Here is a 22,828-nt window from a genome sequence, read left to right as displayed (position 1 = left end):
TAGCTTTTCATGTGGCGTAACTGGTAAGACTCTTCGGGAGGTCAGTCACGTGTGCTAGCAAGGCAGAGGTGCTGGGTTCAAATTCATATTACACATCTTAGTAGCTGTGGTGAGGTTGTCTAACAACCTTACAATACAACCTCACCACAGATTCTAAGATGTGTAATGTGAGTGAAGTTGAAACCTGGATGGAATAATGATTACCCTGCTCGTACACTTCTGAGGTAAAGAGGTAGGTAGTGACCTTGATACAGCTAAGACAATACCTACCGACACCAACCCAGTAAAATAGACTCCATAGATATTAGCCAGACAAACATTTCATTAAATATAATAATTTATTATATACAAGATATACTGTACATACCCTGGTTTCAGATGTTATATGTACTTTATGTTTACATTTTAGTCATTTAGCAGATGCTCTTATCCAGAGCGACTTACAGTTAGTGAGTGCATACATTATTTTTATATACTGGCCCCCCATGGGAATCGAACCCACAACCCTGGCGTTGCAAACTCCATGCTCTACCAACTGAGCTACATCCCTGCCCTATCCTGGACGACGCTGGGCCAATTGTGCGCTGCCCCATGGGTCTCCCGGTCACGGCTGGCTACGAACCAGGATCTCTAGTGGCACAGCTAGCACTGCGATGCAGTGCCTTAGACCACTGCGCCACTCAGGAGACACAAGAGGGCAGACATGCCCTCTTGTTTGGCATGAGCTCAACAGGATCTGGCTGAAACAGACCGATCATCTACCAGGCTAAGAGCAGGCCAAGCAGGGGGTATAAGTGGTCTAAGTGGCGCAGTGGTCTAAGGCACTGCATCGCAGTGCTAGCTGTGCCACTAGAGATCCTGGTTCGAATCCAGGCTCTGTCGTAGCCGGCCCAGCGTCGTCCAGGGTAGGGGAGGGAATGGCCGGCAGGGATGTAGCTCAGTTGGTAGAGCATGGCGTTTGTAACACCAGGGTTGTGGGTTCGATTCCCACGGGGGGGCAGTATGAAAAAAATATAAAAATAATGTATGCACTCACTAACTGTAAGTTGCTCTGGATAAGAGCGTCTGCTAAATGACTAAAATGTGAATGTATAAAAAAAGAATGCAAACGGAGTAGAGAAGAGCCTTTCACATTTTCTCTTCAGTGCAGCTCATTGGAATCCCCCTATGCCAGGGCCAGGCCATGATGAACATCCAAAACCCAGGGTCTCACAGAGCTGGAGAGAGGTGCTGGTTGGGTTTCTTTTACAGGAAGAGATAACGTATCCTCTTCTGAAAACAGATGTAGAACAAATTAATGCCAAATTGAAGAGTCAAAAATCATATAATTGTCCAGTTTTGGCCTGCTGCCCATCTACTTACCTGAAGTGTAACGTCTCCAATAATGGCCACAGCATCCTCGCACCCGGTTCAAGACTGCTGACACTGAGGTGAGAACGAACTGGATAGTAGATGGACTAGGATGCATTCCTGTAAATGGATCGGGAGTCCGTGGGTTTTATTCGCGGACAATTCGTCCCAGGGTCTCACAGAGCTGGAGAGAGGTGCTGGTTGGGTTTCTTTTACAGGAAGAGATAACGTATCCTCTTCTGAAAACAGATGTAGAACAAATTAATGCCAAATTGAAGAGTCAAAAATCATAGAATTGTCCAGTTTTGGCCTGCTGCCCATCTACTTACCTGAAGTGTAACGTCTCCAATAACTAGACCTAAACGTGTATGGAAAGTTGACACTTGTTCGAATAGTAGGTTACTGCAAGCCAGCATCGATATGCGGGCTGATCTAAACTTTATTCCTTTGGGGAAAAGGGTATTGCCGGTAGTTTACACTCAATCAGCCGGTAAACCTATACAACATAGTCTACATTCCGAATAGTAGGCTATAGCCTAGAAACTCTAACAGATTAAGAGAATGCTGAGAGTGACAGTTTACCTGAGCAGTAGTGACAGTGTTTTCCTTGAAGTGCAAATAGCCAATTTGAGTCCCGGATCAGGAGTAGTATTAAACAACTAATTATGGATATGTGGCTCTCAAACGATCAAGCGCAGAGAATGTGTTCCCTTGTTTGTAGCTCCTCAGGTGGTGTCTGCTGGTATTTATAGACTTCTACCATCAGCGACTTCATCGAACTCCGCCCACAAGAGAAGCTTCGTTCATTTGAGTCCGTCATGAGTCAGGCAGCAAGCTAGCATGCAAAGCTAAAGGGATTGCAAAAGGGTTACCTGGCTAGCTTACTGGCTAGCATTTATGAGACCAGAAAACATGTTCCTCACATGCTAGGAAGGTATTTCCTCCATGAAAAGGTGCCTCTCGCTCCCTAAAAACATGTTTTCTGGAGACTTGTGGGTGCAGTGCTGCTGATACCACCCACTGTATGCGCTTTCAGTAGCCTGATTGCATCCAGACTGACGTGAAATCCGCACACAATGTGTCCCTGACCAACTCCTGAAGTGGTCAGCCAGATCTGAACACAATCCGAACACATAATAATAGGCTAATAATTTAGCCTAAATAATGAATTTTCCTAGGCTACCCGTCTGGCTCCTGACCTATATAGAGTGTTTATATGCTCTTTAATATGACATGTAGCCTATTTGAAATGATGAGCGCTTCTTATAGTCATGTTTATTAAAATACTTTTCATTCAAATGAAATGGTTTCGTTTCAATACTTCAAAACCAAATGGTAGGTCCAGGCAGTCACAAAAATGGATGGGTGTTGGTTAAATGGAGCGGCAGTTTTTTTCTTGTGAGCAAGGAGCAGCTTTTAGCAGAGTGGTTGCAAAGGACACGTGGTTCGTCGTGAGCAATGCGCGGGATTTTCGACCGCTCCTGTCAGTAGCTGAGTGTAGATGCGGTGAGGAAATCAAGCGCGGGAAACACGGGCGTTCGTCAGAGTGGTTGCAAAGGATGTGGTTCGTCGTGAGCAATGCGCGGGATTTTCGACCGCTCCTGTCAGTAGCTGAGTGTAGATGCGGTGAGTAAATCAAGCGCAGGAAACACGGGCGTTCGTCAACAGACTTTAGTTAACAAAAATGCAGCACCAAACAGGCGAACAGCCAACCCAACCAGAAGGCAAAAATACAAATTACGCACAACACAACACAGTGCGTAAAATGAAAATAGCGCACACAGTGCGGACTCTCGGAAAAACAACAAACACGAGAGTAATACAACAGAGCAACAGCTTGACAATAAACAATACCACATAACACCTGCCCCAACACAAAAAAACGAAATAGGCAACCAAATCAAAACCTAACAAGGGACAGGTGTACAAACAGACAAAACCAAACAAACATGAAACATTGAACGGTGGCAGCTAGTACTCCGAGGACGACGACCACCGAAGCCTTCCCGAACAAGGAGGAGGAGCAGCCTCGGCCGAAACCGTGACAGCTCCACTCCGCTCACATACTCTGGTAGTGACTGTCCAGTCTATATTTGGAGCTATGACTGTAACTCCACATTTTGTATGTAACTTTATATTTAACTCCACATTGACTGTAACTCCACATCCATGTATTCCAACATAGACAACTGCAGAGATGACATGACGTGTGTGAAGGAGGAGATCTTTGGGCCTGTAATGTCAGTGATGCCCTTTGACACAGAAGAGGAAGTGCTGAAGAGGGCCAACAACACTACCTTCGGCCTGGCCTCTGGAGTCTTCACCAGGTACCAGACCCATACACATTTAACCTTCTCCAATAATCTTTCCTCTATGCCTTGCATCCTCTCCTTTTTCCTTCAATTAGGTTGAGGAGGCGAGGAAATAAGATGCAAGGAATAGCGGAAATTGAGATGGAGACCTAGAACCACTAACTAGTCTAGTACACTGAGTCTCTCTTCCTGTTCTTGGCTCCCTGTAGGGATATATCCCGGGCCCACCGGGTGGCTGAGAACCTGCAGGCTGGAACCTGCTTCATCAACAACTACAACATCAGCCCTGTGGAGGTGCCCTTCGGAGGGTACAAGCAGTCTGGTGGGATGGCATGATAATAATAATAATAATCCATTCAATGTCATTAAGGTTTGTCAGGACCCTACTTAGGAACCAATAGGAAAAGAGATGGCTGAAATGGACACAAACAGTATTTTCACAAATATTACCAGTTCAAATATGGCAGCAGAACTGATGTTGTAACAATGCCATAACGGTAATATGAAATGAAGGAATAATAATCTGACTTTGTTGTAACAGTGCCATAATGGTAATACGAAATGAAGGAATAACAACAGAAATAGAAAGCAAGAGGGCAGACATGCAAGACGGACAGGGATAACAAGACATGACATATTCCTCATTAGAGGGATGTGTCCTATATGGTTCTCATTGATCTCTTCTCTTTCTCCGCAGGTTTTGGCAGGGAGAATGGCCAGGTGACCATCGAGTACTACTCCCAGCTGAAGACTGTGGTTGTGGAGAAGAGAGACGTGGACGATTCCTTTAATTGTTAAATGGCGCAGTGGTCTAAGGCACTGCATCGCAGTGCTAGCTGTGCCTCTAGAGATCCTAGGTCCACTAGGTCCTCAGATCCTCAAAAAAGTATACAGCTGCATCATCGAGAGCATCCTGACTGGTTGCATCACCGCCTGGTATGGCAACTGCTTGGCCTCCGACCGCAAGGCACTACAGAGGGTAGTGCGTACGGCCCAGTACATCACTGGGGCCAAGCTACCTGCCATCCAGGACCTCTATACCAGGCGGTGTCAGAGGAAGGCCCTCAAAATTGTCAAAGACTCCAGCCACCCTAGTCATAGACTGTTCTCTCTGCTACCGCACGGCAAGCGGTACCGGAGTGCCAAGTCTAGGTCCAAAAGACTTCTCAACAGCTTCTACCCCCAAGCCATAAGACTTCTACCCCCAAGCCGTGGTCCTCTGTAGCTCAGCTGGTAGAGAACGGTGCTTGTAACGCCAGGGTAGTGGGTTCGATCCTCGGGACCACCCATACACAAAAATGTATGCACACATGACTGTAAGTCGCTTTGGATAAAAGCGTCTGCTAAATGGCATGTTATTATTATATTATTATTATTACTCCTGAACAGCTAATCATGGCTACCCGGACTATTTGCACTGCCCCCCCACCCCATATTTTTACACTGCTGCTACTCTGTTAATCATTTATGCATAGTCACTTTAACTCTACCCACATGTACATATTACTTCAACTACCTCAACTAGCCGGTGCCCCCGCACATTGACTCTGCACCGGTACCCCCCTGTATATATAGCCTCCCTACTGTTATTTTATTTTACTTCTGCTCTTTTTTTCCCAACACTGTTGTTTTATTTTACTTTTTTATTAAAAATAAATGCACTGTTGGTTAAGGGCTGTAAGTAAGCATTTCACTGTAATGTCTGCACCTGTTGTATTCGGCGCATGTGGCCAATACAATTTGATTTGATTTGATTTGAAGTTGAAACCTGGATGGAATAATGATTACCCTGCTCGTACACTTCTGAGGTAAAGAGGTAGGTAGTGACCTTGATACAGCTAAGACAATACCTACCGACACCAACCCAGTAAAATAGACTCCATAGATATTAGCCAGACAAACATTTCATTAAATATAATAATTTATTATTTCCAGATATACTGTACATACCCTGGTTTCAGATGTTATATGTACTTTTTATGTTTGGCATGAGCTCAACAGGATCTGGCTGAAACAGACCGATCATCTACCAGGCTAAGAGCAGGCCAAGCAGGGGGTATAAAAAAGAATGCAAACGGAGTAGAGAAGAGCCTTTCACATGTTCTCTTCAGTGCAGCTCATTTGAATCCCCATATGCCAGGGCCAGGCCATGATGAACATCCAAAACCCAGGGTCTCACAGAGCTGGAGAGAGGTGCTGGTTGGGTTTCTTTTACAGGAAGAGATAACGTATCCTCTTCTGAAAACAGATGTAGAACAAATTAATGCCAAATTGAAGAGTCAAAAATCATAGAATTGTCCAGTTTTGGCCTGCTGCCCATCTACTTACCTGAAGTGTAACGTCTCCAATAATGGCCACAGCATCCTCGCACCCGGTTCAAGACTGCTGCCACTGAGGTGAGAACGAACTGGATAGTAGATGGACTAGGATGCATTCCTGTAAATGGATCGGGAGTCAGTGGGTTTTATTCGCGGACAATTAGTCCTAACTAGACCTAAACGTGTATGGGAAGTTGCCACTTGTTCGAATAGTACATCTGGAAAAGTGTAATCTTGCTTCCCTCTGAATAGGCTATTTTGTTCCCACTAGGCACAAGCCCAGAGAACCACCTAGTTGTGTGTAAGGAGGATTAAGTGTATAGGCTCCATCGGGTAACTGCGCCTTTCCAGGCTGAACCTGCGGCTGGACCCATTGGGCAAAGCTGTTGATATGTAGGCCATCTGTTCCTAACAATTAAATAGTAGGTCTACATTACTATTACTACAGGCCTATCTATTGCTCCGTGAACAAAACCGTCTATGAATGGAACGTTTAATCAAGGAAATAAACCCGTCATTGAGCGCATGCGTTGATCATTTTACAACAGAACGGGGGTCAATTTGATTATCCCCCTTCAAGGGAAGTCTTCAAGGGAAGTCTGCCTTTTATCAGCGTGCAGTGTTAGAACAGTGCAAAAGCGCTCTGCTCCGTCACCTCACCTGCTGCGACGAAGCGCTGCCAGCAGTGGACACATCAATCAATTCAGGCTACAACTGCGCATAATCCCTAAATCCTTAGGCCTACACTTATTTGTGTTTTAATTGACGTATCTATCCATCATCATGGCGGGTGGGACTTCAACACAATCAGGCGGGGGAGGACGCCCAGGTAGCGAAGAAGGACCGAGGTTTATTGCTCATATTTTATCGAAAGCGCTATGAATAAGTGTATAAAGGGAGAGTAGGAAGGTAAATGGAGTCCCTTGAGAAAGCAAGAAACAGATATATGTCAGGAGAAGTGCAGTATTATCATAAGGAAACGTATACCTGGATGACGGAGGTGGAATGGAGGGGAAAAGAGAGGCAGAGGAGGTCTAAGAGAGATAGGGAGGAAGACTGTGAGCTTGAGTCTGTTAAAAATAGCGGGGGAAAGGGAGAAGGTTTGTTAAAGAAGAATGGTAGGAAATGTAAGCAAAGTGAGCTGAAGACAGGAGGAGAAATGGAAGTGAATGAGAGTGAAGGATCGGAGGTGGAAGGTGTGGTGAAGTACTCGGAGCCCGAGGATTGCACAGATGGTCAGGATGAAGATGAGTCTGTGACAGTAGGAGTGAAGTTTTTGGGAAAAGTGGAGCCTTGCCTTTTGGCTGATCCATTTGTGGTTGCAAGATGGGTGAAAAGAGCGTTGGGTAAAGTGTAATCGGTGAGGGTAACCAGAAGTGGTCTAGTGATAATTGTTTGTGTTTCTGTTGGTCAGAGGGAGAAGGCGCGCAGATTTAGACAAATGGGGGAAAGAATGGTGAATTGTTTCGCTCTCAAGAAAAGGGCGCCATTGAAAGGAGTGATTACTGGGGTAGCAGTAAAAGTTGACCAACTGAAGGGGAAGATTCCCGATGTGTGTGATGCTCGTCGTTTGGTGCGACCAGTGGCGGCTGGCCGATAGAGGGCGCTAGGGCGCCGCCCCCTTAAATAAAATTATTTAAAAAAAAAAATAATAATAATAATAATAATAAAAACATCAGTATGTCAATATTTGTGTGTTTGAAATATGGAATGCACACAGTAATATGTGTAAGATATGATAGAAAATCATATTCGCAACCTTTCCTCTGCCTGTCAAACGCCTCGTCAGCTCTGGGCGATACAGAAAGTGCCCCGAGGAGGCGGGTCTACGTAGCAGTTAAGCCAATTGCTAATTTAAGATATGAATGTATGACATAAAATGTAGCTAATCAGCGATTTTAATTCGAATCCAAGGAGGGCGATTATTTTATCGCCCTCAAGCTCGCCCTGATAAAATAAGGACCGGGCTCCAGTGGCGCCATTTTTACTAGACGACAATGGCGAACGCAAACGTTACTCCTCCAAGACCCAACCCTAACTCGGTGAAATCTCTCCTCCAAGATCCGTTTGAGAGGAGAACTTTGTCAGAGAAAGTTCGGGTGAAAGAGCTGGGCCCAGATCAACCTGACCTCTCAATCAGACAGCAGGCTAGCGAGAAAGGGAAGCAGTATATGCGCGGCTTCTCCCGTAGCTGGTACACCAGGAAGGCTTGGCTAGCTGGGTGCACTGATGCTAATGCTTTATTTTGCTTTCCGTGCTTGCTTTTTAAAACGACGGGGTCAGATTCAGCATGGACAGGTACCGGAGTGAGGGATATGAAGCACCTGTCAGAGAAGGTAAAGAAACATGAGAACACCAGGGCACACATGGACAACTCTGTAAAGCTAGCTGTATTAGGAAGGGTGAACATTGCTACGCAGCTGGATGACGGCCACAGGATTGCGGTGAGGAAACACAATGAGGAGGTGGTTAAAAACAGGCACATTCTATCCAAAATTATCGATTGTGTGAAGTTCTGTGGGGCTTTTGAGTTGGCCTTGCGTGGGCACGAGGAGACTGACTCCTCGGACAACCCCGGCATTTTCCGGGGCTTAGTGGATTTTGTTGCCTCCCTCGACAGTGTGCTGGAGGAGCACCTGAAGACAGCTACCGTTTTTAAGGGCACGTCAAAGACGATACAGAACGAGCTGTTGGACTGTATGTTGTCAGTGCTTAAGGATTACATCCTGGAGGAAGTAAAGAGTGCTGATTTTATCGCCATTCAAGCTGACGAGACGACTGACGTTTCCACCCACTGCCAGTTGGTGCTTGTGATACGCTACATCGATGCTAAAAGTAACGTCCCAAGAGCGTTTTTCGAGTTCATTTTGATCGAGAACGCAACCGCCGACACCATCGCTACAGCGCTGCTGGAGAGGCTCAGCACCATACTCTCACATGGACAAAAGGCCAAACTTATTGCCCAGGCTTACGACGGAGCAAGTGTGATGAGGGGAGCCACCGGCGGAGTGCAGCGTAAAATAGTGGATGTGTACGAAAATGCGCACTACGTCCACTGCTATGCACATCAGCTGAACCTCATCATGCAGCAGGCTACTTCACGCATCCCCAGGATCGGCACTTTCTTTTCCGACCTTGCAGGATTTTCTGCTTTCTTCTCCAGGTCTCCCAAGCGAACCACCGTGCTTGACGAAGTGGTTGCGCATAGACTCCCAGAGCCTCTACAACACGGTGGAACTTCCACAGTCGCGCTGTAAACACTGTGTACGCAGTACAGGGATGACCTCCTAACGTGTTTCCAGACCATCAGAGACTCTGGGAACTTTGATGCCCCGACTGTCAGAGAGGCGGGGGGCTTTGTGAGGATGCTCGAAGACGAGGCTTTCTGTTTTTCCTGGCACTGTTCCACAAGATCATGCCAAATGTGGACATGCTTTTCAGCCAGCTGCAGAAGAGGAACATCGACCCTGTCTTCATTAAAGCACTTGTCCAGAGGTTCACAGAAAGCATGCTAACAATCAGGTAAATAACTATATTTACTATTGGCTGATAAAGATGCTGTTAGAAAGATGAATAGTTCACTTACAACAGTTTAAAAGCCTAAATGTGTCTGGTCATCAAAGTGAGTGATTATCATAGAGCCGTCACAATTATTTTTGTTTTAGTATTTTAAAAGGAAAGAGAAGACATTTACATTACATTTTAGTCATTTAGCAGACGCTCTTATCCAGAGCGACTTACAGTTAAGAGTGCATACATTTTTTCATACTGGCCCCCGTGGGAAACGAACCCACAACCCTGGCGTTGCAAGCGCCATGCTCTACCAACTGAGCTACACGGGACCACATTAGTTTTGGCAAGATCTGAAAAAAGAAGTTGGTGGAGTGCAACCCTCAAACATTGAAGAATTACAGCAGTTTGCTGCTGAAGAATGGGCCAAATTGCCAGCAGAAAAGGTGCAGCAAGCTCATTGATGTCTACAATAAGCATATGTTGGCAGCTATCTTGGCCAAAAAGCTGTGCAACCAAGTACTAGCTCCAGGGTGCCAATAATTTAGTCCATGACATTTGTCTATATTTTCTAAATTACAATTGTAAACTTAAGTTTACAGAAATATAATTAAAGGTGTGGAGACCCATTTTTTCCTCTCAAATTTCAACTGATTTTAGAAGAAATAGGGAATTATTTAAGAAAAGCCCAAGGGTGCCAATATATTTGGACACAACTGTATGCCTTCAGTCTAATTGGAATGTATGGCAGTAGAGTTGTTTGTATTTCTCCCTAACCAAAATGGCTGCCATTAGGATACCATTCAGGATTTTTTTCACCTGTGTTACCACGACAATCACGCCAAATGAGCATTGCATTTGTGTGCTCCTTCAGTGTGAATGCGCAAATTTGATATGGGTCACATGTAAAACTGATACATAATTGATACAGATTTACGGTATGTTGCCTATATATTACTATATACCGGTATTGATGCACAGACCAGTTTGGGTTTTTACTTTACCTTCTATAACGGTATTTCAATGTTTGGTTTGTTAAATGTGGTAATGCCACTCCGCCATGTGTAACGTCCGTTTTTCTAGTTTACTCCGCAATTTGGGTCGTCTCTCTCCCTCTCTCACCAAGTACCACCCCGTCACTCAAGGAGCGCAGTTGTTGTTACTCGACCACGAGAACAAGTGTTTGTCCAAAAAGACACAATCAGACGTTGATAATAATGCAGGAAAGTACTACACAGTTTGTAATAATTATTCAGGTGTCCACCAGGTCAATTTCTAGAAGAGGCCTAGTTGTTATTGAAGATTAACTTTATTGCTAAGTGCACAGCAGAACAAAATTATGTTGCATCCCTCTCACAAATGTAATAGAAAAAGGCTTTAAAACGTAATAACATCAGTTAATTATGTACATCACAGGTTAAAAGCAGTTACTAGACATAGTTTGTGTGTATATACACACTATCTGTCTGTCTGTCTGTCTGTCTGTCTGTCTGTCTGTCTGTCTGTCTGTCTGTCTATATATATATATATATATATATATAAAAGTCACTGGTTGTGTGTTGAGGGGGAATTACAGTGAGCTAAGAAGTCTGATTGCAAGTTATCAAATTAAACTTTATTTTTTGGACCCAGGGCCTCAATTCCCTCTTTGTGTGGGGACAGCGCATCTGACGAGCAGCAACAGCCCATCAAGCGACGGAGGATGCTGGGACCAGGAGAACAACAGAGGTTGGCTATAGAGGTAAGTTGTGATGTAATTGTCAGTGTTTCCCCATAGAACTTTTTTTCAGGCCTGGTAGTATGTAGCCAAAACCCTGAACAATCAGCACCTTGGTAATCATATACTTGAGTTGGACATAGGCATGTGTCAGTCAGGATCACTTGCATCAAAATAGCTTAATTGCAAATTAAAGCTGATGATGTATCTTTTACAGGTATGTGATACCATCCTGAGTCATGCCAAAGAGAGGTTCTCCTTCACCCAGCACCTCATCAGCGCAACACTATTGCACGGAGAGTTGTTCCCACAACACAGTGTGAAGTTCCCCGATACAGCGCTTGAAACAACCGTGGAGGCGTACCCCATGTTGAACAAGGCCAAGCTCAAAACCGAACTGTCCCTCATCTATGAGAACAGTGAGTTCAAGGCTTGTAGTGGTGCAGTGCCCCTGTACCAGTTCTTCATGGAGAACAACCTTCAGAGCACTTTCACAGAGACTGCCAGCCTCCTCAAGATCCTCATCACCACACCCATGACAACTGCTGAGTCAGAAAGGTGCTTCTCTACACTGAAAAGGATCAAGACCTTCCTGAGAAACAGCATGACACAGGATCGCCTGAACGCTCTGGCCATGCTCTCCATGGAGAAGAAACTTGTCAGGGACATTCCTGACTTTAATCAAAGGGTCATTGAGAGGTTTGCCACTCAGAAGGACAGACGGGCAAAATTCCTGTACAAATAAGATGACAGACACACACACACAGAGCAGCTCTGGCCGCATGTTTCTTTGTATATAGTTGACCTTAGCATAAAAAATCCAGTTATATATGGTACTCTAGAAAGTCTTAATAGTGTCTTTGCTAATATTACTGTATATATGTTGTTTTGTATCAATTAATTGTTGCAGTTCTGGAGCACATTAACAATTAGTCACATTTAGTATGATCATAAAATACTGTATGCTATTCTTCCAGTCAAAGGTTTGAGTTCATCCACTTGATATCCATTTCTATATTATACATCCTTTTATACAGTGTAAGATTTCCTATAAACTTTATAATAATTTCATGTTATTGTCCACTTTCCACTCTGTTCTGACAGCATGCCTGTTGCGTTGCCTGTTTACTACCAATGGTAAAAAGTTCACTTTAAATGCAAATGAAAGGCTTGGGTTTGTGTAATATGTTTTTGTGTAAGAATGCCTCAACTTTTTAATATTGGCATTAAATAATTACTGAATGTTTCACTGAGCACTGCTGTCCTGCAGTTTGTGTTAAAATATATCGCGATGGTTACAGGAAAAAAAAAGTATGGCACAGCCCCACCGAGAATATTTTTCACCAGCCGCCACTGGGTGCGACACAAACAGGGGGGCGAGAGTGGGGAAACAGAGGAGTCATTATCTGTTCTTTTGAGTTGTTAAGTTGAGTCTTTGCCTGATAAAGTGAAGTTAGGATATATAAGTTATCCTGTACGAGCTTATGTGCCGAATACATTACGATGTTACAGGTGTCAAATTTATGGGCATGTGGCAGCAGTGTGTATGAGGGAGGTTCCAAGGTGTGAAGACCCATGGGGCTGCGCACAATTGGCCCAGCGTCGTCCAGGGTAGGGGAGGGGAGGGGAATGGCCGGCAGGGATGTAGCTCAGTTGGTAGAGCATGGCGTTTGCAACGCCAGGGTTGTGGGTTCGATTCCAGTATGAAATAAAATAAATATGTATGCACTCACTAACTGTAAGTCGCTCTGGATAAGAGCGTCTGCTAAATGACTAAAATGTAAAATGTGTGAGAATTGTGCAGAAGGGCATGAGACAAAGGAATGTGTAGCATTGGGGAAAGTAGTGGTATGTGCTAATTGTAGGGGTGCCCATGGGGCTAGCGATAAGAAATGTCCTGTGCGAGAGAGGCAGGTTGAGGTTTCCAGGGTAAGAGTAGTGAAGAAGTTGTCATATGCTGAGGTAGAGGAAGATGGATCAAGGGGGAGGAGTGGTGAGAGTAGTAGAGATGTACCAATGCAGAGGGATAGGACAACAAGTGATATATGTTTCAGTAAGATTGCATTTATAGCAATGGTTATTAATTGTACTGCAGGGATGGAACGTAAGTCTAAGAAAATTGAGGTTGTGGTGGCACCTTGCGAGACTTGACATCAGAAGAGTTAAGTGGTGATGTTCCATCATCTCAGGTTGAGAGCATGAGGTAGGAATTAATATATTTAAATAGTGGAATGGGGTGGTGTTAATTATTAATAATAATTTTGAATTTGTGAGTGTAGTGTTAGATGGTAGGGTATTTCTTTCATTTATTTTATTTTTCAAGCAAAATATAAGGGAGTTATACACCAGTCTAGTAGGTGGCGGTAATGCAACAAATTGGATGCCAACCGCCGTTAAATCTCATCGAAGAAGAATCACTGCGGGTGCACAGTGCACTGTTTCCGATGCTGGAATTATTTTAAAGCCTACTTTTTGAAGTGATTTGTTTGACAATCAGATGAAAACATTGAGCCTGGTTGTGTTGATTCCACATTCCAAAATTAAATTACATAGGTCCCGTACCGGGAAGAAATGAAATCTTATTTCACCTCTGGTTATGGCCGAAATCAAATGGCATTGACTAGTTTGGTTGCGATATCGGCGATTATCTTTTCACGATAGTCTACATCCCGAATAGTAGGCTATAGCCTAGAAACTCTAACAGATTAAGAGAATGCTGAAAGTGACAGTTTACCTGAGCAGTAGTGACAGTGTTTTCCTTGAAGTGCAAATAGCCAATTTGAGTCCCGGATCAGGAGTGGTGTTTAATAACTAATTATGGATACGTGGATTTGAAACGATCAAGTGCGAAAAAAGTGTGACAAGCTTGTTTGTCGCTCCTCGGGTCATTGCGAAAAAAAGTGTGACAAACTTGTTCGCTTGTTTGTCGCTCCTCAGGTCGTGTCTACACTTGACACTTATACGACTTCTGCTATCTGAATACGAATATCGCATTGAAAAGACGGGTGTAGACGCATAAAAGTCGCATTGGGGTCTGATTGTGTTTAGATTTGGCTGACCACCTCCACATTGTGTGCGGATTTCTACTGTCTTCAATGATGTCATCGACTCGTCATTTGAGTCCGTAATGAGTCAGCCAGCAAACTAGCAAGCAAAACTAAAGGGGTTGCAAAAGGTTTACCATAACTCTAGCCAAACAAAAAATATTATTTCTAAATATTAGCTAGCTGGCTAGCATTTATGAGGCCAGAAAACATGTTCCTCACATGCTAGGAAGGTATTTCCTCCAATCCTATAATGAAAAGGTGTCTCTCTCTCCCAAAAATCATGTTTTCTGGAGACTTGTGGGTGGAGTGCTGATAGCTGCCCAAAGGTTGAACGTACGTTGAACTTCACCTGTGTCTTCCCCTCAGAGAGTGCACATGTTGTGAGACTTGTGTTAGAATAAACTTATTGGAGAGAGAGGTAGGTGTCTCAATGACTGATGAAAATAGTTGCAATAGTTAGAAAGTATGATTGTCTAGGATTTATGGCCCATCATGACAATGGACTTGTATATAATGTAAAACATTACAATAACTTTGGTTGATAGACAAGTCTGAGAGTGCTTGGCGGCCCGTTTCAAAAATGCTGTTGAGGCCGGGGCCCCACTAACCCCAAATTGGACATTGAAGACAAATATGATTGTGGGGGATGTAGAGGCAGTTTATAAAGGACATGGGGGAGGTAAAGGTAGAGGAGTGAAGTTATATGCTTTATTTGTTATTTTCTTTCAGAATGGATTTCTTGACAAATATATTTTCTAAATGAATTAAGAGAGAACACTACCAAAAGGAGTCGTGGGGCTTAGGTGGAGGTGAAGGTGGTTGAGGCTGAGGTGGAGGAGTTCATCGAAAGCTACATCAGTGACCATAATGGGTCATATGTCTGCAAAAGGTGGAATACACAACCCTTTAATTTTTACTATGAACGACACGAGGCAAGAGGAAAGTCGACAGGGCAGCCACAGGACATCAGGACAAACAGCTGTAAGGCCTATGTGTCCTAAACATGAACGACGGGCCCACCTCAAAAGTGTGTATCATCAGAAAGATGCAGGAGCACAAAGGCCATGAGAATTCACACTCAAGAGAATGTGACAAACCGCATCCACCCAGACCTGGTCACATATATTGAGATCTTGGCTCTTCAAGGCAAGGCATGCCACGAAATTGCCAACAGTATCATGAATTGGGCGAAGAGCAGGGGGTACACTGACATGGCGGACAGGAGATTCATCCCATCTCTCAGGGACATCCTGTACCTAAAGAATCGAATGAAGACCCTGGACAGGCATCATGAAAACAACTCCTTGAGTGTTGACTTGTTTGTGAAAACAAACCTTAAGTGTGAGACATTGTACTATCAGCCTCTCTGCAGAGCAACAGGTCAACCACTGATACTCGTACTTCAAAATGCAGAGCAGAGGCAGAACATTTTGCAGTGTGGGAAGAATCTACTTTTCATGGACGCGTTATATTCTGGTGAGTATGGCAATAACTTGATATATCAATAAAGATATATAAATAATATTACAATGATATATTTCAGACCTCACAGCTTATGGTTATGCAGTCTAGGCACTTGTTGTCAGGGATGAAAGTGGGCATGGCTCCCTGGTGGCAACGTTGATCATCAGTGAAGAGACCCAGCAAAACGTAGCCTTCTGCCTGAGAAAGATCCGGACAGCTGCTCACGACTTTGAGAAAAGGTATTTGTACTGTTTCTCCTTGACAACTGTGTTTCAATTGAATAACTATGACTTTGCCATAACCAAGTTGTTTTCTATAGAGTTTCCATGACTCTAAATGTAACATGGTATACCTCTTCTGTCTTGTTGTTCCATTTAGGGCCTTCATTTTATTTTTTTTATTTTATTTCACCTTTATTTAACCAGGTAAGCCAGTTGAGAACAAGTTCTCATTTACAACTGCGACCTGGCCAAGATAAAGCAAAGCAGTGCGATAAAAACAACAACACAGAGTTACATATGGGGTAAAAAAAACATAAGGTCATAAAATACAACAGAAAATATATATACAGTGTGTGCAAATGTAGCAAGTTATGGAGGTAAGGCAATAAATAGGCTATAGTGCAAAATAATTACAATTAGTATTAACACTGGAATGCTAGATGTGCAAGAGATTATGTGCAAATAGAGATAATGGGGTGAAAAAGAGCAAAATAAATAACAATATAGGGATGAGGTAGTTGGGTGGGCTAATTTCAGATGGGCTGTGTACATGTGCAGTGATCGGTAAGGTGCTCTGACAACTGATGCTTAAAGTTAGTGAGGGAGATAAGAGTCTCCAGCTTCAGAGATTTTTTGCATGTTTGACAAGGATATGAAGGAGGTGGGGGCCATAAAGGAAGTATTTCCGAATGCTCATGTTCTTCTGTGCTGTTACAATGTCCTGCAGGTAAAATAAGATTATGATTAAATGTGTTTGACCTAATAAATGTGTATGGCATTTACAGTTGAAGTCGGAAGTTTACATACACTTAGGTTGGAGTCATTAAAACTTGTTTTTTAACCACTCCACAAATTTCTTGTTAACAAACTAGTCTGGTTCATCCTTGGGAGCAATTTCCAAACGCCTAAAGGTACCACATTCATCTGTACGCAAGTATAAACACCATGGGACCACGCAGCCGTCATACCGCTCAGGAAGGAGACGCGTTCTGTCTCCTAGAGATTAACGTACTTTGGTGCGAAAAGTGCAAATCAATCCCAGAACAACAGCAAAGGACCTTGTGAAGATGCTGGAGGAAACAGGTACAAAAGTATCAATATCCACAGTAAAACGAGTCCTATATCGACATAACCTGAAAGGCCGCTCAGCAAGGAAGAACCCACTGCTCCAAAACTGCCATAAAAAAGCCAGACTACAGTTTTCAAATGCACATGGGGACAAAGATCGTACTTTTTGGAGAAATGTCCTCTGGTCTGATGAAACATAAATAGAACTGTTTGGCCATAATAACCATTGTTATGTTTGGAGGAAAAAGGGGAAGGCTTGAAAGCCGAAGAACACCATCCCAACCGTGAAGCACGGGGGTGGCAGCATCATGCTGTGGTGGTGATTTGCTGCAGGAGGGACTGGTGCACTTCACAAAATAGATGGCATCATGAGGAAGGAATATTATGTGGATATATTGAAGCAAAATCTCAAGATATCAGTCAGGAAGTTAAAGCTTGGTCGCAAATGCGTCTTCCAAATGGACAATGACCCCAAGCATACTTCCAAAGTTGTGGCAAAATGGCTTAAGGACAACAAAGTCAAGGTATTGGAGTGGCCATCAGAAAGCCCTGACCTCAATCCTATAGAAAATGTGTGGGCAGAACTGAAAAAGCGTGTGCGAGCAAGGAGGCCTACAAACCTGACTCAGTTACACCAGCTCTGTCAGGAGGAATGGGCCAAAATTCACCCAACTTATTGTGGGAAGCTTGTGGAAGGCTACCCGAAACGTTTGACCCAAGTTAAACAATTTAAAGGCAATGCTACCAAATACTAATTGAGTGTATGTAAACTTCTGACCCACTGGGAATGTGATGAAAGAAATAAAAGCTGAAATAATTATCTTTACTATTATTCTGACATTTCACATTCTTAAAATAAAGTGGTGATCCTAACTGACCTAAGACAGGGAATTTTTACTAGGATTAAATGTAAAGAATTGTGAAAAAGTGAGTTTAAATGTATTTGGCTAAGGTGTATGTACATCCCAAAAGTGCTATTCTAATTAGCATTTTAAAACAAAACAAAGCAGAGATGATGACAAAACAGAAGAAAAATTATAATTACAATTTAATCAACATCTATTTGAAAAATGTAAAACAGAAATACAATGCACAAGGTGAGTTCGAATTCACCTACAAATCTGGTTTTAATGTTTGTGTCTCATGTATGTTGAATGTGTTGCATTTGTAGTCTACTGCATTCAACCGAAATGTGTCTTCCCCATTTAACCCCTCTGAATCAGAGGCTATGTAAGTATAACACTGAAAGTCAGGTGCTTTCCATGGGGTGGGAGATTTCGTAATGTTTTGTTTTAATGAATTGCTCAATCTCCTGGAAAGTACCTGACTCCATCCTCTGAACATTCCTCTAGCTGTGTCTGTGTCTCTTCCAGACAGTAAGAAAAACTAGACAATTGATATAGTAGCTTGGATTTTGTAAGTGTAAACCTGAATGTCAGGTGCTTTCCATGGGGTGGGAGATTTCGTAATGTTTTGTTTTAATGAATTACTCAATCTCCTGGAAAGTACCTGACTCCATCCTCTGAACATTCCTCTAGCTGTGTCTGTGTCTCTTCCAGACAGTAAGAAAAACTAGACAATTGATATAGTAGCTTGGATTTTGTAAGTGTAAACCTGAATGTCAGGTGCTTTCCATGGGGTAGGGAGATTTTTGTTTTGATAAATTGCTCAATCTCCTAGAAATTAGGCAACCTAACTTCATCCTCTAGACCCCTCAAATTATAATGTGGAGTTTGAAGCCAGTTCCACTGCTTTTTAAAATTCTTCCCTCTGATCAGAGGGATACCAGGTGCATTTTATCATGTAAAACAGAAAACCAGCAGTAGATACCTAGTAGGGTAAAAATGAAATACCCCTGCTCTAAACATTAGCCTGCGTGGCTCTTGAAAATAAATTTGTACAACTTTACAATTAATACGTACAGCGACCACATGAAGGCAAGTGACAGAAGAGTTCTGTCAACTAAATGTAGCCTATTTCAACATAGGAAGACTATTAGTGAGCCTAATTTAAACATGAGCGCAGTCAGACTCAGAGCACACACAAAAACTATCGGACTATCCATTATTTTAAGAGGAAAATGTAGGGTATCCTTTGAGAAAAATAGGTGATAATTAAAGCATTCCAAGCCTAACCATTACTTTAAAATAAAAATTAATTGATAAGTAATTCGGGTCCGTGGGCAAACAAAGGGCTGGGAATAGCCCTGTCTTATAATAATAATAATAATAATAATAATAATAATAATAATAATAATAACAATAGGCTTGTCTACTTTTTCACAATCATAATAAGATGTTATTTGTTGTAACTAGCCTAGTAGGTCTAATATTCGGTCTAATAGCCATATCTATTGACTAAAAAGAGATGACGTTTCACAAAGTCAGTATCGATTGACTGAAAATAGATTACCTTTGGGATACAAAGAGTCATTCTGGTTGTAAAACGTCTTCTCTTTTAGTCAATAAATATGACTATTAGACCTAATATTAGACCTACTAGGCTAGTTACAACAAATAACATCTTATTATGATGTAGGCTATCGCACATTCAGTACAGTACAAAATACATTGTTACAAATTATCTCTATCCATGACAGGCCTACACAAACGCAACCTACCACGAACAGCCTCCAATAGCCTAGGCCCTATATTAAAGTATGTTCCAACATATGTGTAGCCATTGAATGCCAAGTCTAGCATTCAAATCAATCTTCACTGGAATCCGCCAAAAAGCCAGGTCCTTCGTCGGAGTGCAAACCAACGAACACGTCCTGTAGTTCGTGAGTTCTGTATCTAGTTCTTATGTGTAGTCGCTCTGGATAAGAGCGTCTGCTAAATGACATAAATGTAAATTTAGTTGTCTCTCATTATATAACCAACCACACATAGGGAAAGATATTGAGGGCGTGCACTAGGCTTAGTCACAGAGACACAATCACTATCCTTTCTTCAATCACTGCGCGACTGGTCGGGACTTTCCTGGCAGGAAAAACTAGTTCCGCGGATATTTTGGGGACTTTCCAGTTGCAGGCTGGAGCTGGAAAGTCCCCGGTAACCAGCACCGTTCACCGTTTCCTGAATGTCGCCACCTGTACAGTAAATCAATTCTCAGCCACTTACAACTTCCCACGGTTCTGAGATACGACACGCCACCAATCATAGCACCAACGCAGCAGCCACTGTGCTCAGAACACAAATGTTGCATAAACCCTATTTGCACGGGATTCGTTTTACTGGGGGAAATAGGGTTATGTAATTATGCAGCACGATCTCACACTCAATTCGTCCAGTCCAAATCTGTCGGTAATTTTTACATAGCAGGAGACTACAGTATTGTCCACCAAGGTCATTTGATAATACTAGTCCGGTGCGAATCGACAACCCTGTGTTTTGAGAGAAATGTCTGAGTTTGACAGGTGTGCTCGCTGTTTGAGCAAGAAAACAATAACTTATTCGATAAATTTATGGTTAAAACGAGTGCTGGGCATAGCCTACATATGAAGGGACTACATGTATCAACTTTCACAGTGAATGCTTTTGTTTATACGTTTTGTGCCAATGGGGGGGGGGGCAGCAGGACGTCTACTGCGGATCTCTAAAATAATGATTATGATCACACTTCCTCAATTCAAATGTTATGGCGATTGTTGATAAAACAAGTTTACTGGAGAACGGAGACCAAGTAGAGACTTTTGGACGAGGTGGATAATTGTATAATATAAGGCAGTTTATTCAGAGGTAAAGATATCTGTAAATAGCGTGCACGGACCCGTCCGTCAATCTCGTAGGGAGATATCTGAGAGCGCGCCCAAACATTGTGTGCTGACATTTTATACAATAAAATAAAGTAGGTTGATTCTAGGAGTTCTGATCTTCTGATTGGTCCTGATAAGTTGGTCGAGGTCACTTCCATTGCATTGGCTCTGAGTCGGGTTGTCTGTCTTCAGATGTTCAGCCTAAAAGAAGGGATTTTGTGTGTGCGTGTGTTATCAGTAATAATGTGTGTGTGTGTAATAATGTGTGTGTGTGTGTGTGTGTGTTTTGGGAAAATGTTCAGCCGAAAGAGGGGATTTTGTGTGTGCGTGTGTTATCAGTAATAATGTGTGTGTGTGTGTGTGTGTTTGTGTTTGTGTGTGTCATGGGAGAACTCGTGAGTTGGAAGGACTGAGAGACCTATGGCGTGGGTGTTGTTCTTAGCCACCTGCTGACAAGGCCGACAAGATAGAAGTCTTTGTCCATTGTATTAAATCCGAAGGCCCAACACAAGATGGGTCATGCACAAAATTTTAGCCAGACCAAGCTATAACATAATATATTTACTACGACAAATCCCTCTCTTCACGTCTCCCCAGAGACGTGACCAAGTAACAGTAAAGAAGGAAAACTTAAGACGTGACACAAGCTAACAGTGTAATTGGCAAAATAGGGAAAACTTTATCAGAAGATAAAGTTTTACATTCCCCCTCTTCACGTCTCACAAGAGACGTGACATAAAGCTTAAATGCTGCAATTTGGCAAAATAGGGAAAACTTTATCAGAAGATAAAGTTTTACATTCCCCCTCTTCACGTCTCACAAGAGACGTGACAAAAAGCTTAGATGCTATTCATCATCCAGATATCCTTGGTCAGCATCGTCAATAGCAAGCAAAGGGAAACATCTGACCGTTATCTGCAGGATGCGGATCAATAGCGGTGGTTATAATCCTGGTTGTCAGCGTCCGTATGCATGGAATGCAACAGCATCCACAAAGCACTAGAATTGCAGCAAAAACAGAGATGGATACAAGTATAGAAGAAACAAGCGTTTTATATTTACCAAACGCATCCATCCAAGAGTCCCACATTGAAGTATCCACCCCTGAGTGGCTCTTCATTTTGCCATTAAGAGTTCGTAACCCTTCCAGGGCGACAGTCAAGCTGCCATCTGTGGCTGTATTGTTGGGAATAAAGGTACAACATTGTTCACCAAACATAGCACATACTCCTCCTTTTTCAGCCAGGAGCATGTCGACAGCAATACGATTTTGGAAAGCCATGAGAGAGGTCGCAGCCAACTGGCCATGCACCGCCTCAAAACCTTGTTGTGTCCAATTGCCTAATTTTTGAACATTAAAATGGACATAATTGATTCTGTCAACATTTTTATTAATTGTGCACCACCAGCAAAATGAAGATTCAAAACCTGCGGCTACTTGGTCAATCAATTTATACTCATCTGGTACCCCCTAGGGACCCCAATTGCATCAATGTAGGTTGGGTCCCCATGAGTAGGGCCCACAGCGCGCCTGGTCCTGGTAGGAATTAAGTCAGACACATGGGTCACCAGCTCCTGAACACCTGTTGGATACACAGAAATTGGTAGCAAAAGAGAGACTAGTGCACAGGTGCCTGTGGCATTTCCAGGCAGTCCATCAAACAGATGAACGCCTCCACACCACCACCAGACATCAGCCCTGGAAACAGGTTTAAACTCAGCATTAGGCGTATAGATAAACCGACACCATCCAACAGGTACCATACCCAACAATGGTAGACCTTTCGTGAGATTAACACAGGTAAAGTTAGCTCTAGCCACCTGATAGGAAAAAATTGGTTTCTTAGTTGCTTTAGTAACCAAGGGATGAACTACGTCCCATAGTGTACAATTGGCGGAAGGGTTGTCATGTTTCATGACAGACAGGAAGCATTCTGGCGTAATGGCGGCAGGGATAATGCGAAGCAATGGCCGTGCCTCCATACAAACCACACAACTCTGATGAGTCACCTTTGCCGCTTCCTCAGTCAACAAGAGCCAGTTGTTAGAAAGGCCGGAGACACC

At 43.0% G+C, this 22,828-nt stretch overlaps 1 protein-coding gene and 2 long non-coding RNA genes across 3 annotated transcripts; 1 reads left to right on the top strand and 2 right to left on the bottom strand.

The window, feature by feature from the left end:
• Positions 1-1,094: 1,094 nt before the first annotated feature.
• LOC121533847 lies at positions 1,095-2,044 on the bottom strand. The gene is made up of 3 exons (XR_005994514.1): positions 1,933-2,044; positions 1,363-1,589; positions 1,095-1,272 (listed from the first exon to the last, which is right to left on the bottom strand). It is a non-coding gene; the product is annotated as an uncharacterized LOC121533847 (long non-coding RNA).
• A 1,403-nt stretch (positions 2,045-3,447) lies between these two features.
• LOC121532955 (4-trimethylaminobutyraldehyde dehydrogenase-like) lies at positions 3,448-4,460 on the top strand. The gene is made up of 3 exons (XM_041838733.2): positions 3,448-3,677; positions 3,872-3,984; positions 4,360-4,460. Exons 1-3 carry the CDS (start codon positions 3,520-3,522, stop codon positions 4,458-4,460), a joined length of 372 nt encoding a protein of 123 aa, XP_041694667.1. The 5' UTR covers positions 3,448-3,519.
• Positions 4,461-5,602: 1,142 nt separating this feature from the next.
• On the bottom strand, positions 5,603-14,284 carry LOC121532795. The gene is made up of 3 exons (XR_005994392.2): positions 13,942-14,284; positions 5,991-6,098; positions 5,603-5,900 (listed from the first exon to the last, which is right to left on the bottom strand). It is a non-coding gene; the product is annotated as an uncharacterized LOC121532795 (long non-coding RNA).
• Positions 14,285-22,828: the final 8,544 nt, after the last annotated feature.

This window comes from Coregonus clupeaformis, chromosome 20 (genome assembly GCF_020615455.1).
Source record: "Coregonus clupeaformis isolate EN_2021a chromosome 20, ASM2061545v1, whole genome shotgun sequence".
NCBI classification, from domain to species: domain Eukaryota; kingdom Metazoa; phylum Chordata; class Actinopteri; order Salmoniformes; family Salmonidae; genus Coregonus; species Coregonus clupeaformis.
Note: the sequence above shows the minus strand (reverse complement) of the source record. Positions and strands in the feature narration are given on the sequence as shown.

Coding starts and splice junctions, on each gene's coding strand:
- LOC121532955 (XM_041838733.2), top strand. CDS start 3,520: ATGTATTCCAACATAGACAACTGCAGAGATGACATGACGTGTGTGAAG. Junction 3,678..3,871: donor GCCTCTGGAGTCTTCACCAG/GTACCAGACCCA, acceptor GGCTCCCTGTAG/GGATATATCCCGGGCCCACC. Junction 3,985..4,359: donor CGGAGGGTACAAGCAGTCTG/GTGGGATGGCAT, acceptor CTTTCTCCGCAG/GTTTTGGCAGGGAGAATGGC.